This window comes from Rhipicephalus microplus, chromosome 5 (genome assembly GCF_043290135.1).
Source record: "Rhipicephalus microplus isolate Deutch F79 chromosome 5, USDA_Rmic, whole genome shotgun sequence".
Taxonomy (NCBI): domain Eukaryota; kingdom Metazoa; phylum Arthropoda; class Arachnida; order Ixodida; family Ixodidae; genus Rhipicephalus; species Rhipicephalus microplus.
Window position 1 is genome coordinate 178189368 of NC_134704.1, and position 15983 is coordinate 178205350.

The following is a 15983-nucleotide window of genomic DNA, read 5'->3' on the forward strand; positions in this document are numbered from 1 at the left end:
GGGGGATCTTCACTCGTGCTCTCGGAGGTTGCACTTCCCTACGTCCAGAGCACGATAACCTGCGATACCTCCCAGGCAGCACCACGACCTTTTGTCCCACTGAACTTTCGCCGAGTGGTATTCAACACTTTCCACTCCATCAGCCACCCAGGTGTCCGTGCCACCCAGCGGCTGATAACGCAACGCTTCGTTTGGCCCGGAGTCAACGCGGACGTGCGACGATGGGCTCGGACATGTGAAACGTGTCAGCAAGTGAAAGTGACTCGCCACAATCGGGCGGCACTACAGGAATTTCGGACTCCTGAGTCGCGGTTTGACCACGTTCACCTTGACCTCGTGGGACCACTACCGCCCTGCCAAGGATTTAGGTACCTGCTCACATGCATCGACAGGTACAGCCGGTGGCCCGAAGCTATACCAATTGCGGACATATCAGCTGAGACCGTCGCGCAGGCCTTCATTCAAACATGGGTGTCCCGCTTTGGCTGCCCCGCCCGCATAACAACTGACCGGGGACGGCAATTCCAGAGCAACCTCTTTTCCGCACTTTCAACGCTCCTCGGCACGAAGCTGCAGCATACAACCGCCTACCACCCCGCCAGCAACGGAATGGTTGAGCGCTTCCACCGGCAACTCAAAGCCGCACTGGCAGCGAAACTCGACCGCCAGCACTGGGTGCAGAAGCTCCCGCTCGTTCTTCTTGGCCTACGCTCAACGGTGAAGGAAGACCTCGGCTTCAGCGCAGCGGAAATGGTATACGGCTCAACAGTGCGCCTCCCGGGAGAATTCTTCTCCGACCAGACACCTTCCGCCCCAACAGCCTCCGATCACATCGAGAAGCTGCGCGCATGGCTCGCGCAACTCAGGCCAACAGCACCTCGCATCGCCCGCAACAGGAAAGTTTTCACTTTTCCTGACATGGACTCTGCTACCCATGTGTTCGTGCGACACGACGCAACGAAGCCGCCCCTTACTCCGCCGTACGATGGCCCATTCAAAGTTTTGGGACGTACTAACAAAACCATCGCAATCGACGTGCGGGGGAAACGAGAAGTCGTCGCCGTTGACCGCGCCAAGCCTGCTCATATTGAAGTTTCCATTCAAGCAGCCTCTCACGTACGATTTCAGTGCTAACCATTGGACTGTGACCTTTCACTATTCAGCCCGTAACTGCTGTCCTTCTTTAAAAGCTCCGCAATCTAGGGGGGGAGCCTTTGTAGCGGAAGCTGCTAAGCACCACCGCATTCTTTTCTATCCCGTCTGCAGCCGGCCGTCGACAGCGCGCCTACTCGCGGCGCCAGCTCCTCCTCCTCCGTGTTCGGGGAACAACGTGTTGTCGGGGCTGGCTCTGGGGATTAGACGGGCTGCATGCTACGTCTGCTCGCTCGGTGGCCCCCCTTTTCCTCTTTCTTGTAGAAGAACGCGGGGGTGCCTCATTCTCTCCCTCGTCGAGGGGAGCTCCCGTCACTCGCACGGAGTGGAAATAAACAGTCTTGCCCTGCAACTCCAAACCTGCTTCACGTCTCCTTTCTCGCTGCCTCCGGCAGCCGACATTTCCGGCCGCTACAATACCTGCAAAATTTTTTAATTTCATTGGCTCGCTTAACTTTCTGTCTCCCCTTCGTGCATTTGCCTTCTCTGGGGATCCAGTCTGTTACCCTTAATGATTAGCGGTCATCCTGCTTATTTGCTACATGCCTGGCCCATGTACATTTCTCCATGTACATACCTGTGCTGATTGACGGTCTTCAGGTCAGTGCATTGATAGACACTGGTGCAGACTATTCGATCATCAGCGGGAGGCTAGCGAAAGATCTCAGGAAAGTGATCACGCCGTGGAATGGAACGCGAATTCGAACAGCTGGAGGACACATTGTAACACCGCTGGGTCGCTGTACCGCAAGAGTGAAAATTTGTGCGTCAACGTTTGTGCTCAGCTGCCTCGTTCTTCGCGACTGTTCGCGTCAGCCGATTATCGGCATGGACTTCCTTCGGGAATACGGTACCATCATAAATCTCGGTGAACGCATCGTGACCTTCTCGACTCAAGGCACAACAGATCGAGACGCTGATAACTGCCGTAGACCTACGCTGCGTGTTGCTGACGACAGTGTGACGCTGCCACCTCGAGCAACTGTTCCCATCGAAGTCACTTTTGAAGACTTCCAAGACGGCAACGTGGTGGCTGAAAGCAACCTATCACTTCTGTTGCTCCAAGGTGTATACGCCGCCCGATGTGTTGTGCACGTCTGTGACGGACAGTCAACGATACTAGTTACGAACTTCAATTATGAGCACCGGCATCTTTTTCGCGGAACCACCCTAGCTTATGGTGACCCTGTTGCTGACGTCACAGAGTGCTTCGCGTCCGAGGAATGGCCCATGTACACTTCTTCTTGATTTCAACTATGATATCCTTAACTTCGGTTCGCTCCCTGATCCACTGTGCTCTCTTCTTTTTTCTGGTTACACCTATAATTTTCCTCGCCATCACTCACTGCGTTGTCCTCAATTTACGCTGAACCCTCTTTGTAAGCCTCCAGGTTTGTGCTCCATAGGTAAATTCTAGCAAGAATAAGTTGTTACTATTTAGTATCTTCCCCTTGGGAGTTAGTGGTAGATTACCGTTCATGATTTGAGAATGCTTGCCGAATGTGATCCACCCCATCCATTTTCTTCTTAGTATTATACTTTCATGGTTTGGCTCTGCGGTTACTACTTGTCCTAACTAGATATATTCTTTTACAACTTCCAGTGTTTCTCCACCTATTGCAGAGTGCTGTTTTCTACCGAGACTGTTGCACATTACTTTAATTCTATGCATATTAATTTTCAGACCGTCTTAACAGCTTTCAGTGTCCAGTTCACTAATCATGTGCTGTGATTCGTCCCCTGAGTTACTTATCATAGTAGTTTCTTCAGCGAATCACAGGTTACTAAGATACTCTCTATTAACTCATCCCTTACTCTACCCAATCCAGGGCCCTGAAAACCTCCTGTAAACACGCGGTAAATAGCGTTAGAGAGATCCCTACCATGCACTATTTTATATTGGGATTCGGTCGCTTTCTTTATAGAGATCTATGGTGGATGTGGATTCGCTGTAGATTTCTTCCAGTATGCTTATGTAGGGTTCATTGATGCCCTGATTCCGTAGTGCCTGCATCACTGCTGATGTCTCGACTGAGTCCAACGCCTTCAGGTAATCTATGAAGGCTATATGTAGTGGTTGGTTATATTCTGTGCATTTCGCTATCACCTGATGGATAGTTTGAATATGGTCGAAATCCTATTTGGTCCTTTGGTTGATCGAGCTCCAATGTTGCCCTAAATGTATCAGCTATTATTTTTTTGAATAGTTTATAGAGAACAGACGGTAAGCTGATCAGCCTGTGATTTTTTAAGTCCTTGACGTCTCCTTTCTTATGAATTAAGGCCATGTTGGCATTCTTCCAAGATTCCAGTACTCTTCCCACCAAGAGACACTTCGTATTGTCATGGAGTCATGATGTCAGCGAAGGGAACAGATTGTAGGTTCAAGATTTAAAAGTGAGACTACAGTGATGGTTCAAAAGCTACAGAGGCTCAAAAGTTAGACTACAGTGATGTACATTTGCACTGATAGCGGTGAACTGAGCGTCGGTTGTTGATCAACTGACAAGCGGCGAAGCACGTCGGCATTCATACTTGTGTCGTCGAATATTCTAGTCTTATTCCTGGTCGTTGTGCTAGCTCTGGAATAATCTCGAGTGTTTGTGTATTGCGCGGAATCTTAACAGTGCCATTTACAATAATCGCGAACCTTCTCGAACAGTGAGGTGTAGTTTGCACTGAGCATTCCTGACAGGTTTTGTGGGTGAGAATCGAATGAAACAAAAGTGAAAATAAGAAACAAGTGACAGCATATAATGTGTCCAGTTTTACTGCACAATTTCTTTGCCATCTTTCAGCACGTTCATTGTTACCTCACCCTTACCAGCGGCTTTGCCTCTTTGCACTCCGTCTAAGGCTTTAATTACTTCTACTGTTGTTACTGGTAGTATGTCCAATTTCTCTGGACTATTATTGCTTCTTACAATATCATCCTGGTTGTTTCGGCTTATGTACAGCTCTCTGTGGAACTCCTCTGCCACCTAAACTATCCTGTCCATATTGATTATGACATTGCCTTCAATCCATCCCTGCAACCACGACGATAACGTGACTGGGCCTCACAAGGGAAAAATACTGGCAGGCTCGTCAATTAATGTCATGAACTTATCTTGGGAGCGCTTGCATAGAATGGATTTGGGAGAGAGACACGAGACGAGAGTGTGGTAAAACAAACACACTATATACAAAGGATGATTAATACAAATAAACAAAACTCGCCTTAAAGCGTTCAATAGCAATAACACTCAAAATGTCCGAATAACACCCATCTCAAAAACAAGCCGCATACAGGGGCAAACCCAAGCTGGCTGTAGCTCAGTTCTAATCCATTGCTAGCCCGAGCCGCTAACCCTAAGCCAACATGGCGTCAGCGATGGAACATTCTTTCAGCTTGTCGCGTTGCGACTCATTGTCCCTTGCGGTGTCGACGTTTCGTCGAGTACTGCGTTGTTGATGGGCTGCTCTACTTATTTTTACGGTCGCCGTCGGTTGCTCCCGCCTCACGAACCGCTCGTCCTCATCGCCGGTGCCCCGGACCCCGTCTGAACTTTTGGCCTCGCTAGGCCCCGCTCGTCAGGGACTCCCCCACTGATTTGTCCACTTGGCTGAATTTGCCGGGGTGTCCTGGTTTCATTCCTCTTCGGCCCGTTTGGTCTTAGCCGACTCGTTCATGGCCTAATTGATGACGCACTTCGATGACTGTTGTGGGCTGCTCCCTTCCTAGTGCGATGTGGGGAAGCCGCAAGTCCACCAGGTATTGCTGAGCAGGGTGCAGCAAGTCCAAGCAGCCTCACTTGAGACCATCTTCGAGGTCGACGGCAACTTCCCTGGTTCTTCACGCCGAAATCCTTTAGAACCGGGCAGTCATGCTGCTTTCGTCGCTGTGGCGACGCTCGTTTCCCACGTTTTTGCAGCTTGGCGTTCCAACACACAGTCCCCGCTCATTCTCTAAAATTTTTCGTCTTGTCTTGGGTGGCGTGCCACGAGCCTTTCTCCAATCAGTCCGCGACATTTACGTGGCTGGTGTGCGTGCCCTCGTGTGACCCTTTTTTCCTCGTGCACCGCCGCCTCGCTTCCGGATTTGGCACGTGCCTCAGGCCTCTCCTTTACTCATAACAATGCATACATCCAATTTTTGCTTTTGCACAAGTTTGCTTTCGCAGGCTTTAGGCTTCAGCTGCTTATTACAGCCTGCTCGATTCTCTCCATGTTATACCTTCTGATGTCGGCTACCTTACACCAATTAACTTCAAAAGGTCCACTAGCTTTGTATTTTAGGCTTTCATAGTTTGTCGTCTTTTGGCCCCGGTGTCCTCAATTGAGGACACCATACAAAAGTTCTCCTAGATCCATGAAAACATAATCGAACTCGCTCATTCTTGGAGAAGTATTTCTCCAACTATCCTCACAGAGATCGACGAAGAAGAATCTGGACTGAGGTCGTTGGTGACGATGACACCGGCAAGCAGAGGCGGGAAGGCGCCACTTTCGGGTTCAAGTCCTGAAGTTGTTTTAAGAGCTTCAATACTTTCAAATACTACGTTTATTTAGATTCTGTGCACTCTAGGGTATAGCAGCAATAAATTTGTCATTTTTGTCATTTGATGACTATAAGGTCATGATGATTTAATTTGATGTCATGGCTGCGAATCCGTAAATACTTACACTACTGATTAAACTTTTCGTTTGCGGTCTTCTGAGACCCTAACTATTAGTAAAATACGTACTAAGGATGTGTCTGACAAAAATAAAAATTCCAGGGCTGAAAGAGATTTTTCGTCTTCTGGGATAGTTTGCAAGTACCCAGTCTAGTGACTGTGCCTCCGGCGCCCATTGTACACTATTTGATGATGCTATTAAGATCATGGTTCATTGTGTCAACCCTAACGTCGGTTACCTCGTTTACAGCCTTGAGTCTATTTCTGAACTGAAACTCTGAATTCCTGTACTTTTCCTCTCACTGCTAGCTCATTAGTTGGATTGTTGCTTATCAGTTTATGCCTTTTCTTTTTTTAAGGGGGCAGACTGGTCTTAGACATTTTTTGTCTATTTCTTCAGTGATCTTGATAAAACTGCACAGGGTTATACAGTTTTTTCTGCTGATTTCAAATGTGTAATTAGTTTTCCTGTAACTCACTTTGTTGCTGAGATAACTTAAGTTCACTCCCTATTGTTTAAGGCCACCATAGAAAAAAAAGTGCTTAATTAAAAGTGATATTTGGGACATGCCAACATAGACTAACGACTATAGAGTGAAAGTATGGAAGAGGTTTTTGTTTTTAGACCTTTATTGGTTATTTTGCAGCAAAATGAACTATACATTTTCAAAAGCAGATGGAATTATGTTACAATTTTGATTATTAATAATTAAATAGGCATGTGCTCTAAATTTTGCTCCCATACTTGCATTCTACACACATACAGGTTTCCACTGCAAATAGAAATATTGCTGTACCTGCCCTAGCTGCAGAGATATTGAGGCCTCAAAATTGAATAGTCACAAATTTACTTTTTTGAGAAAAATGGAAAAAACTGAAAACACACAGTTTCTTCAAAAAGCAACGATCATGGTGCGCATGTTTAGCAATCCTCACAAAGGTGCTCATAAATTTGTAGTAGAGCTTAGAGAAAGGGGCTGGCAAATTCTAAAGAAGCCTCAAAGTCGGTTCCCCATTTTTTTTGCAGGTTCTGCATGTTAACAGCACCAAGAATCTGGACAGTTAAAATGACATTACAAAAAAATTACTACTTCTTGGTGTGTGAAAATTTGCAGAGAGATAGAAAAATACTTGCAAAAACCAAATATGTCAATTTTAAAAAATGAATATTTTTGTCACTTTTTGGTCCCAAAGAGCAGTCTGCCCCCTTAAATCTAGGTAAATTCAAGGTCATACCATTCTATCATCACTGCATCGGATCGGCTTCTACATCCTGTACAATGCCTGGGTGTGCACACAGAATGACGTCTACTTCATTTTTAGTTATGCCATTAGGACAACACCATGTCCACTTAGGGTTAGCCCTTTTTCTGAAGAAGGTATTCAAGATCCATTAATTATTACGTTCTGCAAGCTCTACTAATAACTCTCCTCTGGCATTTTACTGTGATTTTACTTTATTAATTGCTGACCCTACATCTTCACAGAAGAATTCAACTTAATGATCATCATGGTTCTATGTAGGTGCTTAGGTCTGTACCACCTTCATCTTGTACCTTTTATTAAATTTAATTATGATACTTACCACCTCCTCACTCATGCTATAGTATACCTCCATATGGCCAGTGATACTTCTGTGTATAAGAAACTCCACCCCTAGTTCTTCTTTGTCAACTAATCCATGGCAGCATAGGACATGTCGGTTCTTCAGCACTGTATAGGCCTCATGTGTCCTCCTAACATCGCTGAGCCCTATTACATCCCATTGAACACACTCTAATTTCTCGAACAGCACAGCTAGACTAGTCTCACTAGATAACGTTCTAGCGTTGAAAGTAGCCAAGTTCAGATTCCAATGGGGGCCTGTCCGGATTCAGAAATTCTTAGCACCAGGTGCATCTTGTAGTGCCCACCTGTACAAAAGAATTACCTCTTATTCTGTAACATGATTATTATAGTCTGACATGATCAGGTGTTATTGTGTCTGAAGATTAAACAGTAGTTTTGATTTGATACAGAAGGACTTGAAAACTTGCACTTTCGAACTTGGTAAAACCCTGAATTGTATAGATTGTCATTATGTTCAGAACGTAGCTCTGTCAAGTAAGGACATGTGGTCTGACTGGGATAGCCACGACAGCAAAGCACACATAGAGTTAGTCTTTCAGGTTGTTGCCTCAAGTCTATGTGCTGAACAAAAGAATTTATATTTAAGGGCTCATTAGATACAGAAATAACAAGAACTGATGACAATTTGCTGCTGGCAAGGACTGAAAAAGCAACTTTCGAATACCACGGCTGATGCTTTATTAATTAAACAACGATGGCAGTTGTCTCCCGGCCACTTTATGGCATATATCTTTAGGCTATACCATTAAACTACACTGGAGGTCCTACATATCTATAGATACTGTACCAATAAAATGGATGGGGGGACAATCAACATCGTAGCTGAATTGATAGCGCATGAGCTGCGTTGTCTGGAAGTTGCAGGTTCGGTCCCTGCCGGCAGCAAGTTGTGTTTTCGTCCACCTTCATTTCAATATCATCATTTCTACAAATAATGTCCCCTAAACTTGCCTCTATCAGTTGTGATGAAGTTCATGAGATGAATTCTGTGAGCCTAGTGTGGTCTCATGACCGGCCATGCTACTTTGTTTCTGATGAGCCGACCTATTTATTGTATCATCTGCCGGGGTAAATGGGGTTTATTGGCAGTGGATCAGTGTTGCAGTAATGAGTGGACAGAAAGCAGCAGTAGATGAGAGGGACTTCTAAAGAAGCCATGTACACGTGCAGGTGTGCCACGTGCTTTGAGTGCCCAAGCTGTGGCCATACGTTGTCAGTGCGTGCCACCACCATCCAGGTGCAGACACCCGAGGAGCCCGGCAAGGCAGTGGCTAAAAAGGTCTACTACATGGCCTGTGGCTTGTGCCGATGGGCAACCAAGGACGTTGGTCTTCCTGATCAGACAATGGGTAACCCTCTCCCACATTCACTTGCGGTCTTTGTTCGTAACATTGTTACGTCGCACTGTTACCAGACTTGTCCACCAACACTGCCTTTTTTGTGCAGCTACAGGCGGTTGGCAGGAGTATGAAAACCCCTGGAGCAAGCGGGTGAGCTTTCGTTCTTCCCCACATGTGGCTCTGCTTAAAGGAGCACTGACATCAAATTTACTCATGTCAAGATTTTTGCGTCAATGAGTAGCTATCAACCCCTAGTAGCGATTCGCGACCTAAAACGCACCTGGATGACGAATGAGTATCTTTAACATTGATTACTATATTCGCTTTCGAACGTAGTTCAAAATGAGTGGAAAGCCTGCCAAGTTGCACTGCTGGCAGCGCTACCTTGCGGCCACGTCGAGGCCGCTGCACAGCTGATGCCTCTTTCACAATAAATGGTGATGTCACACTAAGGTTTCGTCTGCTAGGAGCGCACGTACAGTCAGTTCAGCAGTGTCACTGAATGCTTAGACATGCCTCTGTCGCCAACGTCGTCCTCGCCGTCGTCGCGGTCAACGTCGACAAGTGATGGTGACAGCCAATTGGAATTGGGTATCGCCACGATTCGCGACGATCCTTGCTTGACAAGCTCTGCGTTAAATGTAATGCATTTATCAGTCCCGGTCATACTGTCGGAGCTCAGGAACACCAACTACGCACCTCATGTCGTGGACGTTTGGCGAGTGAATCACTCCTTTCAGCTGCAGCAGGGCACACGGTAGGAATAGCCCTGTCCTCGAGAAGAGGTTTCGTTCTGCCAGTGAAACCCAACTGATTCGCCAACACAGGATTTACCCTGTAGCAGGTCGCCACAAATGGAAGGGAGCAAATGCGACTGTTTTTCACAGGCGTCCAGTCCTTCTGTCCAACAGCGCGTTCGAAGTCAACCCACTGGCAGCGTTGAATATCGTGGCTTGGAAAGGCATGAAATGCCACTCACATCTCGCTTTTTCCACGCCTCGACGTGCAGGTTCTCACTACGCAGCGGTTTCCCGACATTCTGGCACGTATTGTGGCTTTGAATGATCGTACTCATATGCAGTGGAGCACAATGCAAATCAGTCGATGCGACACGATGAATCACACGCAAGCTTCAATACAGCAAGGAAAGCCACTAGTGAGCGCATTGCTGGGAGTCAGCTCCAGACACACTCTGAGATCGTCGACGTCATTGTTACTTTAGTACTAGCGTATCGTCACTCAGGATGGTATTTGTGGAATGTATCACACCGAACATGTAGCACTAATGTCAATGTCGCACGTAGTCGAAACGCGACAGGCGCCTTTCAAATTTGGCCAAGAAGACCTATGCATACCAAGTAATTGAATGATCTTGAAATTTGATGTCAGTGCCCCTTTAAGCACGCTGCCACGAATGCCATTCAGTGCTATAAGTTTACTCTGCCATTTCCAACTTTAGGGAATTAAAGGAACCGAGTGGCTTGAGTTTCATTAATCACAATTACAGTCTGCCGATTATCTGGCACATTTGATTTTGCTCAGAAGCTTCATATCTTTGGAGCTGAACTTGATGGTGATGTAAAGCATCTGCTTTGGGGACATGAATGCAGCTGCACCATTATCTGATTATTGTTATGCAAGCTTCACATCTGCTATCGTGTGTTCGCATGTCATCATTGATAGACCAGCTGCTATTATACACATGCTGATCAGTTACGTTGAGTTGAAGAAACTAGACATGCTGCATTGGGGGGGGGGGGGGGGGGGGCAAAATAGTGTACCATAGTTGTATCACTTTTTGCAATATTCCTGCCATTCTTTACCTCAGGAAATGTCTTTGTTGGCAAAAATGTTTGACTGACACTCCAAAATTTTTTACCATTGCCAAGATAATGAAACGCTTTGCATGCATATGTGTATGTCACAATGTAGCAACCAAAAGTGACCAAAGCACAACAATTCTCTAATGTATTACTCGGCTTGTGCATGCTGTGCTAGCTTTTGCATGGTTTGTGCCCAACTCCGCTAACATGTGGGAATTTCTGCCAGTTGCACCTTGAGAGGATTAAGAGGTGAAAATGCAAAGAGATTACACTTGCAGGAATAGACAGGTTCAGAAACACACTACTACCTTACAGAAAGCTGTTCTCAATTCTAGAAAACACTGCTTATGGTGGCATCAATGCAAAAGTATGCGAGGTTAACAGCAATATCCATGGTTGTACGAGCTCCTTTGCTTAGCACTCTACGGAAATTCGTGGATTGTAGGGTCGAAGGCAAAAGGGTGCCTGCTGCCTATCATTTTATATTAATTGGTATGAAGGATCTCAGGGACAAAACACTTCAAGTGCATGGAATCTGCAAACATTCACATTTTGATGATCTGTAGCAGATGTCTTTTCTTTTTTTATGGAGCCTTTCAAGTGAGCCAACTGTATAAAGACAAGTGTTTGTGGATAACAGGCATCTTCAGAACGTGCAAGCAAATGTTAGGATATTCTTATTTGGGACAGCAGTGTTCTTCAACCTTTATTCTCTCATTCTAGAATTTTATTGTGATAGTGAAAAATAATCACTTGCTTGTTACTGAAAAATCGAGAAGGATGCAAATAAAACAATAAAGATTCCCAGGTCCGAGGGAAGATTGAACCCAAGTTGTTTGCATGGCAAGCAGGTGTCCTATTACACAGCCACGTACCTGCTTGGAAATGCAGTGAAAAAAACTTTCATGCTTTACTAATATGTGTCCTGTATACAGGCTTCATAGTACATGTCATATAAAGCAGTAATATTGTGTGGTACGAGCAATTGGGCACCAGAATATGTGATTGTCATAACGGCTTTGTGGTTTAAAGCTGGCCACTCATTACAAAAAGCACACATGTTATTGCATGTATTATCCTAAGACCATGTAGTGGGTGCATAGCAAGTTCAAAAGTATATTACGTGCATAATTTCTCGTGGTTTGAAGCATGCTACCAATTACACAGAATGATGCCATATGCGAAAAAGCTTCACTGACGCAAGCCACTTTCAGCTTTATCGATTACATTGTAGTATTGCATAACTTAAACTTCTTGAGCATGAGCAACATCATGCAAGTATGCATGAAGTGGCTTAAGTAGGCACAAGGGACAGGATATCACTATTGCGTTCAACTTTTGAAGATTAGGCTTAACGGTGCGCCAAATTTTTAACGGCTACGTAGCATTTTGCAGACAAAAATTAAAAGATTAGAAACATGCCACCTGCATGGGAATGAAATATGCATTTCAATTCCAGGTTACAGTCATGAAGGCCCAGAAAAACATGAGCGAAATACCTAATTTATTAGTGCTTGTCTAAACTAAAGCACAATCTAGTTTTCAAGAAGCCCACAAGATATTAAAAATAACACACAAATTAATAGCGTACTCTCCGCGGAAAAAGAAATGATCATGAGTGAACATTTTCAAACGAACTGGTATTGTGTCAGTGACATTTTCATCAATGCGCAAATTTTTGATCCACATTGCTCTCTCTTGTGCGTCGGATTCTTTCAGGGAACGTTGAAGGGATGCATCGTCATCTTACCATCGCAATGACATATTTTATATTACAATGAAATTCTTTTGACATCAGTTTCTTTTTGCCTTGGGTGTAGCGGCATGGCAACAAGCTATGTGACTGCATGACGTTTTGCCAACCATCTGTCGATAGCAGTAAGCCACAAACATGATTGACAAATCTTTACTTTGATAAACATTGCCAAGGTCTGTAAAGTGAACAAGAAACGAGGCCAGATAAGCATGCTTATCTTCATTCTCAGTCCATACGGTTATATCCAAGCATGATAGTTGGAGTTCAGGGCAAGTTTTGTCATAAAGATGGTATCTCCTGCTTTTTGCCTTTAGGGTCTTAAAGTAACACTGTGCAGTAATGTGAATGTTTGCAGGTGGGCATCCTGTTTGAGCACTATCGGCTGGTTGCCCAGAGAGACAAAATGGAGCGGGATCGCAAGAAAGCTAGCCAGCGTGCAGGCTACCTCCAGTTTTCGGTCAGTAATTTGTGACGTTCTGTTTAATTGGGAGTTGTTGAATCATTTGCTTTGCCTTCGTAGAAGTAAGCAAGGCATGCAGACATTAATGTCGTGAACCAGCCTTTGATCACCTTATGTGAAGAAGTGTCAAGATTAACTCTCTCGTTACCATGCCTATTCAAATCGATCACCTGTGATCAATGCTTTGTATCGTCAATTTGAGCATGTAGAATTAATTTATTGTGCACCCAGCACTTGCTTGTAGGTTAGTCCAGTCACTCAACTATCATAATTTGAATTTGTCCATTTTGGCAACATAGTGATTATTAATAAACTTTTGCGCGTATGTGTTGCTGGAAAACTTGGCAGGCGAACTTGACAGAAGTGCATGCCCTTTGTGTTTATGCTGCAGTACCATCAAAGTTCTGTAATTAAAGGATCCTTTGCAAGTCAAATACCAAATTAAGTTATAAGCTTCGCAATCTGACAGTGTTCAGCAGTAATATACTCTCGATAATTCAAACTCTGATAATTCATACTTTCGGTTAATTCAAACAAAATTTGATTTTTTGGTTGGCCCTCTATTCTTTCAATGTATTTAAAAGCCTCTTAATTCAAACTCTATCATTCTGTTAATTCATACTTTTTGCAGGTCCACACTAGAAAATATCTGTTGCTTTCTGACTACTGTTTAAATGTTTGTGTGCGTATATAATCCTAACAGTCTAAAAATGAAAAATAAGCACCTGAGGCTTTCAAGGAAAAACGCTTTGCAATTAAAAAAAATGTTTCAAAGAAAGCACACACATGGTAAACCATGATGCTTCTCAACTGGTAAAGAGAGCTTTGTGCTCTAGGTACATACATATAACAATGAAGCAGTTGGCGATTTACGATTTCTTTAAAAGGTCTGATCAGCAGTAAATGGCCAATAAACCTGTGGACTTTACACATCTGCTTTCTGTTTCCTGCGTGCAATTTTTTTCTGTTTCCTGCATTTAGACATTTTTAAATCAATGCCTAATCAAACTGTGTGGTGTCACTTAACCCAGACTCATATATTTGAGAATTTCTGATAAGTCAAACTTCTTGATAATTCAAACTAAATTCTATGGTCCCTTCAAGTTTGAATTAATGAGAGTTGACTGTAATTAACAGAAATTTAGGCCAGCTTTTCAAAAGAGCTGTTGCTAGGTGTCCGGGAAAACTTACAAAAATATATCACCGAAGGTTTGCCGTATGTACAGTGGACTCCCCTCAAAGGGAACTCGAAGAGGTTGAAAATTTGTTCCATTTATGAGAATTTTCATTTAAGCAAAGCCCACAAAATGAATGAAATATGACTTTACTTCAAAAGCACCAACTGTGGCTGATTAACAGAAACACTTTAAAGTACGCAATACTACTATAGTTGATTAGAAAGAAAAATGTTTCTAATATTGGTGATTCGGAAAGAAGGAGGTGATAACAATTTGCTTGGCCTTGTTCAAGCACTTTCTCACATGGTAGGAGTGCATTGCTGAAAGGCTGGGCAGGAACTCTGTGCCACCATCGTGTTCTAAGTAGCGCTGCAACAGGATGGCAGCATCTCTTGCTGCACTGTCAGCCACTCAAATGGGCTCGGGATCACACACCATCTCATTAAAGCTTGAGCACAGGTCCTCATATTGAACTTCAGCTATCGGTTCCTCAAGGCTGACTCCTCAAGTTCACGACGAGTGGTCGATTGCTTCTCGGCGTGCGCGGATATGTGCAATCCCTGGATTGGTTTGACTGGGCTATGGTGCCTAGAACTGGGAGGTGACGCCAACGGGAGCTCGGAGCCACTCCTTCGTTTCGAGCAACGCGGCGGTGGCGCTGTCGGTGAAATGGTGATGCTAGTTACGCGCGCGGACCTTTTAAAGATGCACGATTCAGATAAATTGGCGATTCAGATAACTCACTATGACGATGGCTAATAGAATGCCATTTCAAGCACCAAAAGAAATTGGCTGCCGCTGCATAACTAAAAGCTTTCGTTCGCATATCCCTGCAGTGTTTTGTAGTGCAAGGCGACAGCTTTCTTAAAAAAATATTACCCAAGTTCTGGAGGAGGAAAATAAAACAAATATCTATTGCACATCATATTATTAGTAATATCTATTGCACATCATAGAAAACAGGGTAAAATAATGAAGAAATGCGCACATTTACATACGCTCCGGAGTGGTTAAAAACATAGAAACATTGCACACAGACAGCGCATCGCTTGGCACTTAAGTAATGAGAGGCATACAATCACTTTCCACTCGGCAAAAAAAAAAAAAAAAACAATAGAGCTTAAGGTTACAACGATATCAAACTCAGAGCACCTGTCTAAGCTTCAGCAATTTCATTCTTTCCTGCTTAGCGTTTCGCTTGCTGTTCTGAGCTTTGACATGAAAGTGGAGCCTAGTAAGAACATAGAACTTGATAATTTTGTTTGTGAGGGACATGCTGTGATCAGGGCAGCCAATAAGTTTAAGCTTTCTTAGCTGCAAGAAGGAAACCAAGTTCATGATGCTGTCAGGTTTGACTTCTATCACACTGAAGCAGTGGGTAAAAGTGTTCTCGAGAGGGGTCACGAGTTCATTGAGCTTGGCTGATGGGTACAGCAGGCCTCCTTGGTCAACAGCAGCCATGAGGGATGCTGCAGCTGGAGATAGATCGTTCTTGCCTTGTTGGAGCTGTTGCAACGCTTTTTCTTGCCACATATCCAGCCATGTAGAATATGAGTCTGGCATCGCTGCTTTGCACGACCATGTCTGCATGCTCGGTGCCGTGGCCATATTCATTGAGCACTTCATGTGCTTCAGCAAGGTTTCCTACGTCAAGAAGCTCATCTAACTTCCTCCGAGGAGTGAGGTCCTTTCCGTTGTCAGCTCCCAGCAAACTTCTCAGTAGTCCAGAGGACACATTTCTTCCTTTCGGTGGTTTTGCCAAAATCTGAAAGCTCAAAGTATTGACCGAGATTAAGAACTGGGAGGCAGTCGGATGATCATTGCATCCAGACATTTGTCGAACGATTCCAAACAGCCTCTGCAGGGGGTCCTGACTCAAGCGGCATGTCATCATATATCTGAAGTTCAACTTCATCGTCAGGTAGCGGAGAAGGTGTAGCGTGCTTGATAAGGTAACACGAAGCCCCTCGGCTGTACTGCGGCTTAG

General features: G+C 44.5%; 1 protein-coding gene across 4 annotated transcripts in view; it reads left to right on the plus strand.

Annotated features, from left to right (window-relative positions):
- The window catches only part of DCTN4-p62 (dynactin subunit 4), a 97000-nt gene that overhangs the window by 10877 nt on the left and 70140 nt on the right, over window positions 1-15983 (plus strand). For all 4 annotated transcript variants that reach the window (XM_037424893.2, XM_075896234.1, XM_037424894.2 and 1 more), the window contains exons 3-5: window positions 8610-8788; window positions 8886-8929; window positions 12714-12815. In XM_037424893.2, the coding sequence (XP_037280790.1) occupies window positions 8610-8788; window positions 8886-8929; window positions 12714-12815 (325 nt within the window). The remainder of the gene's footprint in view (window positions 1-8609; window positions 8789-8885; window positions 8930-12713; window positions 12816-15983) is intronic.